Here is a 17,891-nt window from a genome sequence, read left to right as displayed (position 1 = left end):
CTGACTGAAGAGATTAAATGACTAAAGAAAATGGAGTGTGTATCACTCACTACCGCCGCTCTGTTTAAAGAACTCCAATACCCACAGTGCCTTGCGGCGCAGCGGTGACCTGTCCGTGCTGCTGGGCGTGTTGCGTCTCGCTGTCTGGAGCCTTTGCCCCGGTGTGTGCGAACCAACGGGCATCACACCAGTTAGTGTCAGTTGAGCGTTGACCTCTTTTCTCCTCCGCGTCGCCCGACGTCCATGCAGTCAGGACGGCAGCGCGAGACCACAGGACGCGGGAGCGCGCGAAGTTCGTTGCCGCAGAAAGGAAGTCCGTTGGCCTGACGCAGGAATGAAGAGAGCTGCGTTGTTTCTGGTCGCTGTCTACGTCGCAGCGCCCGTCCTCCTCTACCTCTTCCCCTGGATCCTGGGCCACATTATATACTCTCACTTGTGTAAGTAAATTGATTTTTAGGTAAACAGATAAATAAATGGGTCACGCGCGCAGTGTTGTTGTTACATTGAGTGTTGTGTTGCACACGGTACTGCATGTGGCACCTTGCATGGCAGCAGGTGTGTGTGTGTGCGCGCGCGCGCGTGTGTGTCGTAGTAGTTTAAAGCGCTGTGAGGGTTGGAAGACGATAAAGGCCCATTTGTTATGTACTATTCGCATTATGGAAAAGTGTACTAATTTATATGTTTAAAGGTTCAATAAATAATAATTATAATACTTTATTCAAACAGTGCTTTTCTAGACACAATCCAAGTGCATAGACAAACAGAACAAAAGTAAATGGAAAGACGAGAACAAACAGAACATTTCGGGTTCACGAAATGTCCACTTGGGGATGGATAAAGTAATATCTTACCTTATCTTAAAAGGGTAAAAAAACAACAACTGGAGAAGCTCTGCGATGATGAGTCATGTAGTGGAGGGTAGGGTGTAGGTGTTTGAAGAGGTGGTTTTTAGGGCTTGTTTGAATGATGATGAGGTGGGAGCATGATGGATGGGGAGGGCGTTCCAGAGAGAGAGGATGGGGGAGCCCCTGACAAGGTCTTGTCACCCCAGGTCCGGCACTTGGTCCTGCTGGTCTTCAGAGTCGACATTGGGTCCTGAGAGGCCAGTCCTACGACACATCTGCCTCACGCACGCAAACAAAACCAGTTAATTGAAAAATCAGTTCATCTCGAAGACCGGCGGACCTGAGGCAACGAGTTGGGGCTTGAAGTGGGAGGAGGTCTGAAAAGTAGGGCCATGTTGTTTAGGGCTTTATAGGTATCCTATATCCTATATAATTATAATAGGTCTATTCTGTAATAGCCAGTGACGGTTACGTAGGACCGGGGTAATGTGTTCATGGCGGCGGGTGGAGGGGAGCAGGCGAGCGGCAGAGTTTGAACATACTGGAGTGTATTGAGGATTTAGTTGGGAGAGCCATAAAAGATGATGTTGCAGTAATCAAGTCTGGAGGTTATGAGGTCATGGATGATAATGTCAGGGCGGGGAGGGCCGGAGGCGTGCGATGCTCCTGAGGGGAAAGATACTGAGGCTGCAGACCTGGGTGTAGGGGGTGACGATGGAGATAGAAATACAGTATGTGCAGGTGTATATGTATATATATATATATAGGTATATTTATTTGGTTCTCTAAAATAAGTATTTTCATGAAATCATAGGTTAGGGCACTTACAGGTATAAGCTTGATAGTTTCAGCCTTGACCCTTTCGGTTAGCCACTTTCTTCTTTTGTTGAAATTTTGATTTTTGTATATTATTGCTGATCGAAATAAACTAAACTAAACTAAGTGTCGACCCCTACACCTTCAAAGGTTCAGGTGAATTTGATTTATCACACTGGAGTCACACATATATTTATATTTCAAATTATAGGTAAAGAAATTGGTCCTTACATTTCCCAAATATTTGATTCATAAAAATATGTATTGATGATATTGTATGTATTGTATTGACACATGATTCAATAAGATATGATTCGATACGTTGTGATTCAATATTATACAATATGATTCATTATGATATGATTCATTACATGATGCAATACGATATGAAACGCTATGATACGGTAAAAAGTAATAATACAAAACGATACCCTACAATGATAATCCAATGCAGTATGATGTGAAACACGCGACATGATGAGTGGCGACCGTAACCCCGACCTCTCACTGACCTTGTGTGCTCTTGCCCGCTGCAGTGAGGTTTCCATTGCTCGTGGACCTCGGCAGACCCGAAGCCGTGCTCAACCACACATGCAACTTCTACCTGGACACGGAGGAGGGCGTCTCAGTGGGTGTCTGGTAGGTCGCTGGCGGCCTCCTGCTTTGTCCTCTGAAGTGCATCGGTACTTGAAAATCCCCCCAGCGTGTGCATATTCGGTACAGGTGGCTCCTGAGGAGAACGACAACGAGACCACTCGACAACAACAAAACACACAAATGTTTGAAGCTTCTTTTTTTTGTCTCTCCTCCCTTCGCTCTCTATCTTTGTGTCTCTTAGGCACACACTCCCTGCCAGCCAATGGGACGAGGCCGCGGGGAGAAGCCCTGAGTGGTACCGGAAAACTCTGGGAGACGGCCGCCCTGTTATTATCTATCTCCATGGCAACTTGGGATCCAGGTGGGATGAGAGCGGCAGGATAGGGACCCTTGAATTGATCCTAATGGGGTCCAGTGGGTATCACGTGCCCCCCCCCCCCGGGCTTATCCACAGGCACAATGAACAGTAGAGGAGTCTTGTGTGTTTGTATTCACTGCTCTCTCTCTCTCTCTCTCTCTCTCATATCTCTGCAGGGCCATACATCACCGAGTGGAGCTGGTGAAGGTGCACTTTTCCGTTTCAAAGCTTCTTTTTTTTTTTTTTTTCCAGTTTTGACTTTCACCTTCCGGCTCAAATTCAACTTTGTGTGTGTTGCAGATTTTGAGCGCTGCGGGGTATCATGTCTTATCTTTAGACTACAGAGGTAAGACACTGATTGTTGCTGTCATGTGATCATGTTCCTGCTCAATAAAACCCCTCATGTTCTTTATGGGGTCCTGGATCTGTCCTCATTAACCTGATTGAGAGAGAGACATGCTATCTTTACTATTTTATATTACTAGTAATTGTTCATTGAGGTCTACAATAGAGTGCATATCATGTTATTGGTGTATTGTCCTATATAGTATATCTTTTTTTGTCTCTGAATAAAGGTTTTGGAGACTCCACTGGGAAGCCCAGTGAAGCTGGGATGACCAGTGACGCCCTCTTCCTGTACCACTGGGCAAAGCAACAGAGCAGCGGCGCTCACGTGTGCCTGTGGGGTCACTCGCTGGGCTCAGGGTCAGTACGCGCCGTGCACCACGCCAACGGAGACGTCTGGAAACAGTGTACATGAGAAAGACTTCCTCTTCTTTTGTGTCTTTCTTCGGTTCTTGTAGGGTGGCAACCAATACTGCAGCGAAGGCCCAAGAGCAAGGTGGGTGAGAGACTTTGAAGGTCACAGCGGGAGCCACGAAGGTCATTTCAGAATCAGAATCATTAATTTGCTTCGAGGAATTTGACTTGGCAGCCAGTGTGTACATTAGACAGAAAAACAAAACAACAACAACAATCAACATAGTGCGGGAATGAAAATATTACATTTACAATGGTATGAAATTAAATAAAGTGCACAAACAGATAACCGTGCTGTAGACGGGGTACTGTACGTGTGTGTCTTAAAGTGTAATCTGTATTAAAGTGAAATGATTTTGACTGATTAGACGTCTGCGTTGGCTGGAATATCTAAAAAATGCATGAAAAAATTAATCAAATCAAAGGTCCACTGCATTTGATGAATATTGACGTTGCAAGTCTTATCATTTTTATTTTAATACCTTACTCGTCCATTTAGTTTGCGTTATCATCCGTTTCTAATGTTTTGTTACTTTCTTGGTCACATCAGGGTCTGATGTTGACGCTTTAATCCTCGAGGCCGCATTCACAACTATTGGAGAAGTGGTCGTCAACTATCCGCTCACTAAGGTGAGTTGTTACATTTCGGTCAGGGTGGTCATGAAAACACACCTTTTCTTGTTTCAGAACAACGTGCAAATACTAACACTTTTCTTTTTTATGGTAAATGTTGGTGGGAAAAGGGCATTTTGAATTACATTTTAAATTGTACAGATGCTGAGCTTTAAGTAACACTCGTGATGACGTGCAATACAAGTCATATTTGAAGTTTAATATCCAAGTAAAGTAATAAGGTTTCAAATAAAACATAAATATCTATTTAAATGTGGACATGTTTACCACGTGCAGTGTTTGTACGGTCATGGAAAACCTGGAAAAGTCATGGAATTTTAAAATGGTCATTTCCAGGCCTGGAAAAGTCATGGAAAAAACTTAAATCTTAAAGGTTTTGGAAAAGTCATGGACATTTGTTATAATCACATTTTCATTTGAGTTTGAGTTCATGGAGTTTGAAATAATTAATTTAATTTTTTTAAGAAAGACGCTCAAAATATAAGCCGGCGTACACTCTCAATACGCTAAATGTTCTAAATTGTTCATGTTTATACCGACATTTCAGTTTGGTCATGGAAGTTTGGTTTAAAGTCCTGGAAAAGTCCTGGAAATCCATTGGTCCACATGTGTAAGAACCCTGCACGTGGATGACAGTTAACACTTCTCTGATTTGCAATTAAAGATTTTCAGTTCATCTTCATCTATACACGGAGATACATCCACGAAGTTGACCGATGTTAAACCACACATCTATTTCTATTCTGAAGGTATTTGTATGTTATTGCAGTGCACAAGGAATTGCTAAATATTTCTTTCTTTTGTAATCCATGTTCTTGCAGATATACATGTTCCTTCCGGGATTTGAGAGCCTGCTTCGGAGCATTGTGGAAATGAACGACATCGTGTTTGCCAGTGATAAAAAGTAAGTACATTAAAATAAGTATTTTCTTTTTTGTCGGGTTTCCAATCTTCATCCTCTTTTATTAAAGACAGAAAGCAGCCTGCAAAAGAACGTGATAAGTTTGATTCAGATCATGAAATCCATCTATGACTGAATATATATACAGGACTGTCTCAGAAAATTAGAATATTGTGATAAAGTTCTTTATTTTCTGTAATGCAATTAAAAAAGTATTAAATATTAAAAGAATAAAAGGCTTGCAATATTTCAGTTGATTTGTAATGAATCCAGAATGCATGACATTTTTGTTTTTTTAATTGCATTACAGAAAATAAAGAACTTTATCACAATATTCTAATTTTCTGAGACAGTCCTGTATATAACTATATATATATATATATATTTATTATATACTATATATATTTTATTTATTTATTTATACATGTATAAATCTAAATATATAACTATATATAATATGTATATATACATATTTTTATAATATATTTATACATGTATAAATCTAAATATATAACTATATATAATATGTATATATATATATACATATTTTTATAATATATTTATACATGTATAAATCTAAATATATAATATGTATATATATATATTTTTATAATATATTTATACATGTATAAATCTAAATATATAATATGTATATATATATACATATTTTTATAATATTTATACATGTATAAATATATATTTATATAAACATATTTTTATATGTATAAATCTAAATATATTTATATATGTATAAATCTAAATATATTTATATACATTTATATAACTATTTTTCCCCCACAGTGTGAAGACCCTGACGTGCCCTCTTCTTATCCTGCATGCAAAGGACGACGACATTGTACCTTACCACATGGGCCAGAAGGTACCTTGTGAACCTCTGACTCTGCATATAGTTTCCATTTTCTGAAAATTCTTTAAAGAAGCAGAAACATTGAGTAAACAATTGCGTTCCTCTGTTTGATTCCATTTTTGGCTTTTATCCGTGAACAGAGATTGTGCTTCTGCAACAGATTAACGTTAGACAAATGTTGAAATCATGGGATGATTGAGAAGTCAATAAAGATGAAAATGTGCCGAGTCATCGGTTCAAGTCCAGGAAATTGCGGCTTCCTTTTTGAATGACTTTTTGTCCCCAGCTGTACGAGATATCAATGCAGGCCAAGAAAGAACACAACACAGACGTTCACGTTGAAATGATCTCCTACAGTGAGACTCTGGGATTCTCCCACAACAACATCTACTTGGACCCCAAGCTGTCAAATGTTATCGGGTAAGCTGTTCAAAAAAAACATTTTGAAATGTTTCCCAATGCTAATGCGCAAAAGTAAATGATGAATGTCTCTTTCATTAAGTTTCATGTGTCTTTAGGAAATCAATGCCATGTGTTTTGGTTGCAGGAAATTTCTACAAAACCTGAAGCAGTAGATCGTCTCCGCCTCCTCCAGAGAAGTAAATAGATTTATTTTTCAAAAAAGAAATATGCATGAGTGTGTGTGAAATATAAAAGCACCGATTTACATATTACACTTCAATTAAGACACTGGGACAAAACTAAATACTGCAGATCACAAGTTGAAGTATTGCATCTTTCATTAACCAAGTTGTTCTGATCCGGACGCGCATACATCTGTGTATATACCGGCTTTGTCGCTCAGAAACTGCAGCATGAAATGGCAGAAATGTAATCTTGAAAAAAAAAATCTGTGAAGTCAGCTGATGCGTTGCCGACATCCTACCGAAATGTCAAAATATGAAGGAATGATCCGCTTCGCCCTCCGGGGTTTCCTGTATGCGTTGGTGCTGAAGGCCTATAACAGACATTTTTTTGTAATGCAAGAACTGGAACAGGTGCTCTGACAATAAAGATGAAATACAAAAATGTGTGCAGATGTGATTTCTGAAACACCCCAAAAAATAAGAAGAAGAAGATCCAGACAGGAGCAGTACATGAGTTGTAAACATAAAAACACGACTTCACATCTTCTTCAGCGCTCTGGCCGTTTCTTCGATGGCCTCTCTCGGCTCGTTGGGAGGCGGGATCTTCAGGTCGGTGGGCTCCACCCCCCACACCTCGGTGGCGTACTGCGTGATGGTTCTGTCGCTGGAGAACTTCCCCGTGGCTGCGATGTTCCTGATCACCATCTTTGTCCACTCCACTGGATTCTTTAAGAGGAGAACAAAAAAATAAATATATTTTAAATCTACTGTTGAATTTTTTTCTTCTGTAGGTTGGTCGGCTTTTTAAAATGTTTTTTTTCTCTTCCTGCTTGAAAATTTTATAAAATCTCGTTCTAGAGTTTTATGATGTTCTTTGTAATTAGTCCTATAACTATTTTTTTTTTTTTTTTAAACGGGCATGGAAAAAAAAAAGATTTAAATGGGGGGAAAAAACAGGAAAAAACAAAATAAATCAAAGTCAAAGTTGAGGAAAAGAAATCAAAGACAAAAGTGACAAGGAAAGACAAAAATAAAAAGCTAAATTATTCTCCTGACCTATACAAATATCGCTCTTGTAACCTTATTGTGAATTTACTAACTTTCCATGTCGGGATCCTAAAATTAAGTGGTTACCATGGTGATTTAACCCCAGCTAGGTGATGCATGAACAATTAAACTAATTAAACCCACTAATCTAAACTTTGCCAAACGGGCCTCGGGTCTGCGTTACCGTGTAGAGCTGGCTGACTTTCTCTTGGCATTTCACGTAGTCCTCAAAGTCCGCAAACACTTTGAAGCTGAAGAGAGACGAGAGAGAAGAAATACATCAAGTGACTTAAGAAAATTAAAATAAACAAGTCTACAGAGGTTTGAGTTCCATCCGAAGTTCTGTGACCTTTGTGTCTCATAAAAAACATGTTTCCTCTTCTTTTTATAATAATGAATTAACAAAGTAAATGAAAATGCAACGGCAAGTGAAATATACGTCAGCGTGTTGCTCACCGGTCATATTTTAAGAGCATGTCGGTGACGTCTTTGAAGAGGTCTGGATTTCTGGGGCTGAAATATCCGCTTGTGATCTGATCCATAACATATTTCAGCTCTGGGATCCTCTTGTAGTACGACATGGCATCATATCTAAAAAAAAAGACAAGAAAAAGGAGGCACAAGTTAATATTGTTTTGACAACATAAAGAGCCACAAGCCCCGCCTCCTCCACCCACCCCTAAAAAAACATTCCGTTACCCCGCCTTGTCCATTTCAGCCACGTCCTCCACCCTCATGCCGAAGATGAACAGGTTCTCCTCTCCCGCCTCCTCCGCCATCTCCACCGTGGCTCCGTCCATGGTGCCGATGGTCAGAGCGCCGTTCAGCATGAACTTCATGTTCCCCGTTCCCGACGCTTCCGTGCCGGCGGTGGAGATCTGCTCCGACAGATCCGTGGCGGGTATCACTGAGGGAGAGCAGATCCGTGAGCATATCCTTCTCCTTTAGGATTAAATAATCCCTCCAAATGAGAATGTTGCACTCGCTGCAGGTGTGAATGAGAGTCGCAGTACCTTTCTCGGCCAGAGAGACCCGGTAGTTCTCCAGGAAGATGACCTTCAGCTTGCCTCCCACCGCAGGGTCGTTGTTCACCACCTCCGCCACCGCGGTGATGAGCCTGATGATCATCTTCGCCATGTGATACCCAGGAGCCGCCTGCAGGGGGCGACAGGAGACACCCACCGGAAAACTAATGCTTCACAACCTCGCCGCCTGTTTACTAGACTTTATCCGAGACCGAGCCGGTACCTTTCCCCCGATGATCACTGTCCGTGGGACAAAAGGTGCACTGGGGTTCGTTCGGATGCCTTTTGGAAAATTAAAAAAGAAAATGACAGACTTATTAAAAGTGACATATTCACACTACAGGACATTTCTTATGTCACTGCGTCGACTTCAAATAAGACGGGATTGATTTTGACTTTAACTTCCCAAATCCTTCACCACCAGCATTTTAAAAAAAAATTTTAGAATCAAATGTCTCAACAAATATCAGAAGGATAGCCACGAGATGCAGTACGCTCCGTACATGTACATTCTGAATGAATTGCAAAGAATTGCTTTGGAGGAAGGCTGAATATATTTTTTGGGCTGCATCATCAGGTCAAACTTTTCTTGATATTCCCATCGGTCTAATCTGTCCTTTGTCTTTCTCGCCTTTAGCAGGTATCGTCATTCTAACGTGCCGAACTGAGGCGTTCACGTACGGTTGTACATGGTGATGATGTGCAGGCAGTTGAGGAGCTGCCGCTTGTACTCGTGGATTCTCTTCACGTGGACGTCGAACATGGACGACGGGTTGATCTTCACCCTGTACTCCTTCTCCAGGTACTGGGAGAATTTCACCTTGTTGTCCTGCGAGAGAGAGAAAAAAAGTAGATCACGGAAACGGACCCTTATCATCCACGATATGGTGACATCACTGGGATCTGATGATGAGAGAGGGCGCATTCATAACATGACGGGGCCGCGTCTCATTTCTGCGAATATGACCAACACCGGTAGCAGCCATCTTGAATCGAGCCTATGAGAGAAACCCACTCACAGCTTTGGCCACCGCTTGATGACCTGAACTGAAGCAAACGCGTCAGAAAGCTTGAACATGGCGTTCAACTAATCTCGAAGAATCCCGCTTAGTTTGTGGCCTTGGAAATATGTATGCCCTGGGTATATTTGGAGGATTTTAATTATTTTCGTTTCGACCGTGAACCTGTCTCTTCTCTTGGACCCCCATCCATCCGGCTGCTTTTAAAGACTTTTTTTTTTTTAATTGGCGGCTCTCTATTAGATATATCAATGTTCTCTGCTACAGGCCACGTACCACACTCCTTCAAGAGTATTGGCTAATACAGACCCGATCTCTAACCTCCTTCTCAGAGTTCCATAAAAACAGGAACCTCTGTGCTCTGAATGACTTCATTACTGTTCCACTGCTTTCATATCGGTCAATGCTTGTACATCCACTGATCCAGCGAGGAATAGAGGTATATTATAGCTTAAAATGGGAATATTTTAATTTTAAAAAGTACTTCAAAATGGCACCGGGTTACCTGTTTCACTCTGGAGACGTCCCGGATGAGCGCAGCATCGTCAACAAAGTCCCTCAGCTTCTCAAGCTGGCTGAGGTCCTTCACGTAGTCCTCCCCGATGACCTGGAGCGCCCAATGAGAAGGTCAGGGAGAAAACGAGGGCAAAACAAACAGTGTTTCCTACACTAAAGCCCATATAGAAATATATATATACTCTATATATCCATCTATATATCTATATACACACTACAGCGGCTCTGGAGCAAGCTGACCTCAGCGATGACCTCCGCCAGTCCCGGGTTGCAGAGCAGCAGCCAGCGTCTTGGGGTGATGCCGTTGGTTTTGTTCTGAAACTTCTCCGGTTCAACTTCACTGAAATTACGAAATCTAGAGAAGAAATAAATTAGAATGTGTAAATGTTCTTGAGGGAAAAAATTAGTTTACATGCCTCAATTTTGCACAAAAATAAACACTTTATTTTCATCACACCGTCTGTCTGAATATATGCACCCGTATTCACCCTCGGGGTCTCAAACACTTCGCTTGAGCGTTTCAACGAAATTACGTCGCTAGGCAACAGCTTAGTGCCATGTCAGCTGATCACATTCACCGTAACTGGATATAAACTGGGAAAAATAGAGAATCTTTAACATTTATAAGTGTGAAATGATATATATATATATATATATATATTGTATTGTTGTGAAATCACATCCATACAGAAATCCTGAAAAAACAAATAAGACACACTGCTTTATAAGAAAATAAAAACACAACATTTAATGGTGGATATATGACTTTCAGGCTGGTAAAGAGGCGTCTCAGGTTTGATCAAATGTGACAAATGTGATTTGCAGTAAATTTGCACTAAAACATGCCAACAAAACGGCGCACTTTCGAGCGCGCATATAACCGATATCACAAGATTGGGCATTGAATTATGAATTTTGGCATTTAGTTGCATGCCAATTGGATACAAATTGACCGCGCTATGGTAAAAAGAAGATTTTGACCTTTTCATGACCTTGACCTTGACCTTTGACCCAATCGATCCCAAAATCTAATCAATTGGTCCCCGGATAATAACCAATCATCCCACCAAATTTCATGCGATTCGGTTTAATACTTTTTTAGTTATGCGAGTAACACGCATACAAATAAATAAATAAATACACGGCGATCAAACCAACGAAAGTCCTTTACCATAATAACAAAAATGGCCGCCTCGTCAGGTAATATACATTTCTCACAGCTCGGGAAGTTTTCATCTGTTTATTGGTTGTTATTGTTCTGCATGTTGATGCAGTCTGTTGTTGTGTACACACATTGGTGTGTTGAGGCGCTGTGTGTGTGTGTGTGTGTGTGGAGGCTTACACGTCGGTCTTGATGATGTTGGAGTGGATCTCAGCGACTCCGTTGACGGCGTGAGATCCCACGATGCACAGGTGCGCCATGTTCACCCTCTTGCAGCCATCTTCTTCGATCAGAGACATTTTCCTCAGTCTCTCCACGTCGTTCGGAAAGAGAGCCGCGATCCTCTGCGAGAGTAAAAAAGATACGTATAAAAAGATCAGATTCATATGATGCGTCACAGGTGCGTTCAGCCAATAAAAGCCCGGGCTCCGTCCCTCTGCAGCGCCGTACGTACGTCGAGGTGGACCTGGTTGATGTGGTAGATGATCTGCAGGTGTCTGGGCAGCAGCTTCTCCAGCAGCTCCACAGGCCAGCGCTCCAGAGCCTCGGGGAGCACCGTGTGGTTGGTGTAGGCGAAGGTGCGCTTGGTGAGGTCCCAGGCCTGCGGAAGAGGAGGAGGAGTTTATTTTTTAGTTTGGAACTACTTGCAACCAAATCTAAAAGTCTGCCGTGGTCCCGATATCGTTCCTTCCCTCCATGTTGCATCGACAAACTACCGGGGTTTATTTCTTCACCTGTCAGACTTTCTCCATCGCACAGGAATATTACGCAACACAGGAATATCCGTGTCACCTGTCACGCTCTGTGACTTCTACCCTCCCTTTGTGTTCCTCATTTATTATTCTTCCCGCTGCACTCGACTCGCTCTCTCAGCGAAGCGCGATAGTGGACTTCAACTCAACGAGTCGGCCTCTCGCCCACCGTGTCCCAGTCGAGTTTCTCGATGTCGACGAAGATCCTCATCAGCTCGGGGATGGCCAAGGCCGGATGGGTGTCGTTCAACTGGATGGCGACCTGGAAAAACACGACATTCTGTACCGTCAGCGTCTCATTGATTGTAATCGAACTTCCTCCAACACACACACACACACACACACACACACACACACACACACACACACACACACACACACACACACACACACACACACACACACACACACACACACACACACACACACACACACACACACACACACACACACACACACATTCATGGCAATGCATTATCTATTTCACGCTCTTTTATTTTGAAAGCGCAATTTCCTTGTCAGTTACAGGCCTTAAAAAACAGGAAGTTGAGCTTGTGTCACAAATTTGTAAAATATATATATCTTTTTTTTAAAGTCAAGACTTCGCCTGGATGCCCCCGGTTCGCCTCAGGCCAAACAACGGGAGGGTAAGAGAAGAAGTGAAGCAGCCCCCCCCCCCCCCATCTTCTGCATCCCTTAATAAACGACTGGATTCTGCAGCTTAACATAATGTCTGCCGTTATTGTGACCCATTTTATTTTCAGTAAAAAAACAAACCACTAACTTTCATTGCAATGCATTAACTATTTTACGCCTTTTTATTTTGAAAGCGCAATTTCCTTGTTTGAGTAAATTAGAGGCCTTAAAAACAGGAAGTTGAGCTTGCATCACACAATTGTAAAAGACCTCACCTGGATGCCCCCGGCTCGCCTCAGGCCAAACAACGGGAGGGTAAGAGAAGAAGTGAAGCAACCCCCCCCACCGTTTCCATCTTCTCCGTCTTTTGCATCCCTTAAATAAATAAGTAAATAAAACGACTTAAATCCGCAGCTTACCTTTTCTGGGAACGTCTCGAAGGACGTCCGCACGGGAGTTCCCTTCTTGGTGGTCTTGAAGCGGCGGATGACGTCTTGGAGTGTCGCCGCCACGACGAAGTACTCCTGCTTCAGACGGAGCTCTTTTCCTTCAAAGAACTACAACATAGAAGAAGAAGAAAAGAGCTCAGAGAGGCTTCAGACCAGCAGACGGGGTCACGCACTACAGGACCAGCTGCTGCACCATATTCAGGCGTCTCAATGCATTTTGCATAAATACACACGTCAATAAATGTGCCTCATGACCAAATGTTCAACTCACGTTGTCATTGGGGTAAAGAACACGGGAGATGTTCTCCGCCAGGTTCCGGTCCAGAACCGCCTCGATGTAATCTCCAACATTAACTGCAGACGGGCAGAGAGCATTTTTAGGAACAATGATTGAGTTTTTATTATTTATTTTTTTCCAATCGGCAAAATTTATAACCATCAGTAATTAAAAAAAAGAAAGAAACATGTGGCTGACCGAAAGGGTTAAGGCTAAAGCCATCTAGCTTATAAGTACCCTAACCTATGATTGCTTAACAAACTTGTTCCAAAGAACCGTATATGTATATATATATATATATATAAATATATATAAATAAATATATATATATAAAACAAACAAAAACAATACAGAAATTCAAGCATTTGTCCCATTTCTTCTTATGCTTTATCAATACTGTCAAGTCTATACTTCTCCATTCATGTTTTTTAGTTATTTTTTTTAATTGCACCAGATTTTTTTGTTTCTTTGATGTCGTCAGTTAAATTATTCCACTGCTTCACCCCACAGACAGATATGCACATGCTTTTCAGAGGTGTATGATATTATAATATACATTTTGATGTATTAGACCAGGGGCGTCAAACTCATTTCCACCGTGGGCCACATCGGCATCATGGCCGCCTCTTAAAGGGCCGGTGTAACTGTATAAACTACTCAAACATATGGTCAAATAACTCTCTTTGCATTTGATTATTGTTTATTTGAGTGTAGAAATATTGTACTTAAGAAAATGTCTCTAATATTATAATACAAATCCATTTAATTTTAAACCTTCAAAATAAAAGCACAGGATATTTTTCTTCAATTTCTTTAAAATAAGGTGATCATGTGTCTTTCAAGCTGTCAGGGGCCACATAAAATGATGTGGCGGGCCGGATTTGGCCCACGGGCCTCGTGTTTGATGCCTGTGTATTAGAGGATTATCTAAAAATCCATTATAAAAAACACCATAAGCAAAGAAACTATTTGGCCACACACACACACTTCCTTCTTCCTTCTTCCTTCTTCCTTGCAACGAGTTTCTGTTGAAAGGAGAACTCGTGCGGTGGGTTTTTTCCTTCACTCACAGTCTCTCAGGTTGAAGTCGTTGGGGGCGCGGGCCGACCACAGCCTCATGGTGTTCACCGTGTTGTTCATGTAGCCGGGGATGGGCGTGTCGTAGGGCATCGCCAACACCACCTGCAGCCGTGAGAAGGGAAACACCGCGAGTCAGCAGAATTATAAAAGCCTGTTACCTGACCCAGAAGGAAGCTTTAGAGACTTTCCAATAGAGTTAAACGTGTTAAGAGTTTAAAAATAGTATTATTTAACTAAACTCCATCTCAAAACATACCTGCTTACACTGGCATTTGGTTAAGTTAAATATTCTTTGTTTATTTTTCTTATTTGTTTTATAGTGTTCTTTACGGCACCATCTTTTACAGTGTATTTTTACAAAATGGTTTTGCCCCCTGTTTTTGCCAACTTGTTTTAATTGACTACTGTAGGGCACTCTGTGACACTTTGTCTGTGATAAGTGCAAAATAAATGAACTTTTATTTATTTAAAATGTCTGGTAATATTTTTTTTGTAAAGGAAAAAAGCAGCCATTTTTAAAACTCAAAATAACCTGTAGCCATGGACAGGGTCAAACAACAGGCCCTATGTGGTCAATTGAAGTCTCTTTATCGATATTTGTGTCTCATTGTGCTAATTTTTTTGTAATCATCATCATCATCATCATCTTCATCTTCAGTACCTGAGTGTCGACCCATTTGGAGCCCCAGTCCTCTACGCGGCCGTAGAAGTGGACCGGCAGCATGTACTCTGGGCGGGCCTTCTCCCACGGGTTCCCATGCCTCAGCCAATCATCTGCCTCCTCCACCTACAGTAGGTAAATATACAAAACATACAATACACTACATGATGGAGTAGCAGGTAATGTAGAGACATCTACCTTATCCGACCTTTGACCTCTGACCTCTGGATGCAGAAGATTGAGGCGAGACAAAAGAAGGACTTCCCTTATGTGAATTAACCAAGTTACATAAAGCACAACCCAGATCACCATTATATTAGATTAGATATTGTGTAATCGGCTGAACAATACATTTAAAAAAGCGCCAGCTTTGATTATATTCACTATCCAATAGAAGCGGAGATTAAAAACAGGGTCATCCACCCCGGTCAGAGGACACGGAGCCGAGATCCAGTTCAGGAGTGCATGTCTACGCCGAGGTTCTGGACAGCAAATAACCCGGAGAATCCAAAAGGGCAAACGTCTCATCACGAGACAACATATACATATATATATATATATACACACACATATATATATATATACATATACATATATATCTTCTTTTCATCTAAAAAAACCAACCAGCACCAGCTCTTGCGCCACTGTAGCGTGTGTGTGTGTGTGTGTGTGTGTGTGTGTGTGTGTGTGTGTGTAAGTTGCCGTTAATGATTAGCTCGCGATGCATGGTGACCTAATTCACGTCTAGGAACAGCACGAACACGGGTCAACAACCGAATCCCGAATTTCAAAGTTAAAAGATAAGAAAGGATCTATGAACTCCAGAGATAATGGTTCATTTTGGTTCAAAAACACAGACTGTATTTTTAAGGTTAAAAGAGTCGATCAATAAGCCGATGAGCCTTTTGATGAGATGACATTTGTAGGAAACAATATTTACATTGGTTTTTTTTTAGCTGCGGTTTACCTGCCAGCCGTCTCTTATCTTCTGGTTAAAGATTCCATATTCGTATCGAATGCCGTAACCGTACGCCGCGAGACCCAAAGTGGCCATCGAGTCCAGGAAACACGCTGCAGGCACACAAAACATAAACAATAATAATTAGACGTACAATCACAATGCAAACTCAACTGAGACACAGAAGGACAGTTTTTGTGGCGGAATGTTCCTTTTTTGTTGCAACATTTTGTGGCACACGGAGAGGTGTTTGATGGACAACAGCCAAAACAGCCAAAACATGACAATGCACTTTTGTTGTACACGTTTTTGTCATTTTAACTCATTTACTGTCAGTTTAAAAAAAGGCTTTATTTTCCGTTTCCTTCCCTCTGCAGCGTTGAATTGTTTTTCGAGGAGCGATACACAATAAATCTCAAGTCTTTCTAATTTATTTTTTATTTTTTACCCGCCAGTCTGCCCAGGCCTCCGTTGCCCAGACCTGCATCCTCCTCCATCTCCTCCAGCTCCTCCATGTCCAGGCCGAGCTGCAGCACACAAGCCCCATTGTTGACTTGACAGTCATTATGGAGTATTGAATGTGTGTGTGTGTGCGTGTGTGTTTGTGTGTGTGTGTAGAGTCTGACCTGATAGATGGCTTCGTCGCAGGCGTTCTGCAGGCCCAGGTTGATCATGGTGTTCTGGAGCGTCCGGCCCATGTAGAACTCCAGAGACAGATAATACACCCGCTGGAGGAGAGGAGAGAACGTTGTTCAGAGACTGCATGAATAAAGATTCATATTTGTGATATACTTTGTTTGCGTAGCGGCTTCAGGGTATTTTAGAGCCGAGCAGCACATAACTCAAAACCGGAACAAGGCAAATATTTTCCTCCGGCGGTGTAAACGTGACGCAATGACTTGAAAACACTGAACCTCTTGAGAGAGAAAGTGGAATTTTTTTTTTGCAACAGAAAATAAAAATTGGGCAAGACTACTTCCCTGAAAAACATAAATAAAATAAAAACACTTCAGAATTAAAGACAGACAAACTCGTTTGTAGAATAGATTTGAAATGCAGTGCAGGTCAGCAGAATATATTAATTTATTTTATTTATTATTTCTGTCTACATGTATTTTGACTTTACAAAAATAGTTCAAATATACTGTAGTTCACTACATGTATTTACAGCAGTGCTTGTAAACACGTGTCAATGTGAAATGTGATTATTCATTTTCTTTCATGTTATTTAAAAAAAATTGCAGAGTAAAACTTTTTTTTCACACTTTCTGTATTTCTATATCGTGATATTATTTGTGTACAGGCACAGTTTGAGGCCGTCTCATCTGGACCTGGTTGTACCTTGGGGTCCACCTCATAGTAGAACTGCTGCGTCCGGATCCACCGCCCCACCAGGTGGTCCCTCACGGTGTGGGCCAGGGCGAAGTAGTAGTCCCGAGGTGTCGCGATGTTTCGGTCCTTCACCAGCGTGAAGTGCAGGTGGCGGTTGAAGCCCTTCTTCAGCTCCGCCACGTTCTCCACGCCCACGAGCCCCCTGATGCTGATCTGCTTGCGCTTCTCCTGGTCGGTGAGTGGGGTCGCCATGCTCGGGGCGCAGCGGGTCCGTCCGGTGGGGGGTCAGGCAGTCAGTCCGTGGAGGCCGGCCGGGGAGAGTGAAGCCGGAAGGGAAGATGGTGGCAGGTTTTCAGCGAGCAGTCTCCTCCTCGCGCTGCTTGCCATTGGTCAGCGCAGGGGGAGGCCCCCCCCCCGCGGGGCGGCAGCGAGGGGCCACCGGGGCCAGAGCGCAGGTGAGAAGGACCGGCAGGTTAAAGGTGACACTCTTCTTTATTAGTCACGCGCACACGTCATACTGGAGTGATGTCATTAGAATGAATGATGACAGGAAGAAACAACGTCATTGTGAAAATAAATAAAAGTTTGAGTTTTTTTGGCCCACATTTTTAGA

The 17,891-nt window shown here is 42.1% G+C and overlaps 2 protein-coding genes across 2 annotated transcripts; one reads left to right on the top strand and one right to left on the bottom strand.

Moving 5' to 3' along the window:
- Positions 1-182: 182 nt before the first annotated feature.
- On the top strand, positions 183-7,007 carry LOC130202052 (lysophosphatidylserine lipase ABHD12-like). Its single transcript, XM_056427348.1, has 13 exons — positions 183-437; positions 2,198-2,300; positions 2,500-2,619; positions 2,793-2,823; positions 2,917-2,962; positions 3,192-3,321; positions 3,420-3,457; positions 3,926-4,005; positions 4,830-4,912; positions 5,711-5,789; positions 6,064-6,197; positions 6,325-6,376; positions 6,917-7,007. Exons 1-12 carry the CDS (start codon positions 335-337, stop codon positions 6,350-6,352), a joined length of 975 nt encoding a protein of 324 aa, XP_056283323.1. The 5' UTR covers positions 183-334; the 3' UTR covers positions 6,353-6,376; positions 6,917-7,007.
- On the bottom strand, positions 6,809-17,600 carry pygl (phosphorylase, glycogen, liver). The gene is made up of 20 exons (XM_056427342.1): positions 17,288-17,600; positions 16,573-16,674; positions 16,395-16,473; positions 15,956-16,059; positions 14,989-15,114; positions 14,318-14,429; positions 13,242-13,324; positions 12,941-13,078; positions 12,055-12,147; positions 11,588-11,734; positions 11,314-11,477; positions 10,212-10,326; positions 9,961-10,062; positions 9,118-9,265; positions 8,660-8,718; positions 8,425-8,566; positions 8,111-8,318; positions 7,868-8,002; positions 7,596-7,662; positions 6,809-7,090 (listed from the first exon to the last, which is right to left on the bottom strand). Exons 1-20 carry the CDS (start codon positions 17,528-17,530, stop codon positions 6,902-6,904), a joined length of 2,556 nt encoding a protein of 851 aa, XP_056283317.1. The 5' UTR covers positions 17,531-17,600; the 3' UTR covers positions 6,809-6,901.
- Positions 17,601-17,891: the final 291 nt, after the last annotated feature.

Source organism: Pseudoliparis swirei, chromosome 11, assembly GCF_029220125.1.
Source record: "Pseudoliparis swirei isolate HS2019 ecotype Mariana Trench chromosome 11, NWPU_hadal_v1, whole genome shotgun sequence".
NCBI lineage: Eukaryota > Metazoa > Chordata > Actinopteri > Perciformes > Liparidae > Pseudoliparis > Pseudoliparis swirei.
Note: the sequence above shows the minus strand (reverse complement) of the source record. Positions and strands in the feature narration are given on the sequence as shown.

Bases quoted from the DNA above. Each gene is read 5' to 3' on its own strand.
- LOC130202052 (XM_056427348.1), top strand. From the start codon at position 335: ATGAAGAGAGCTGCGTTGTTTCTGGTCGCTGTCTACGTCGCAGCGCCC. The intron at 438-2,197 runs GTAAGTAAATTG...TGCCCGCTGCAG, and splicing joins CATTATATACTCTCACTTGT to TGAGGTTTCCATTGCTCGTG. The intron at 2,620-2,792 runs GTGGGATGAGAG...ATATCTCTGCAG, and splicing joins CATGGCAACTTGGGATCCAG to GGCCATACATCACCGAGTGG.
- pygl (XM_056427342.1), bottom strand. From the start codon at position 17,530: ATGGCGACCCCACTCACCGACCAGGAGAAGCGCAAGCAGATCAGCATC. The intron at 11,735-12,054 runs GTGGGCGAGAGG...CCTCTTCCGCAG, and splicing joins AGAAACTCGACTGGGACACG to GCCTGGGACCTCACCAAGCG. The intron at 11,478-11,587 runs GTACGTACGGCG...TTACTCTCGCAG, and splicing joins TCAACCAGGTCCACCTCGAC to AGGATCGCGGCTCTCTTTCC.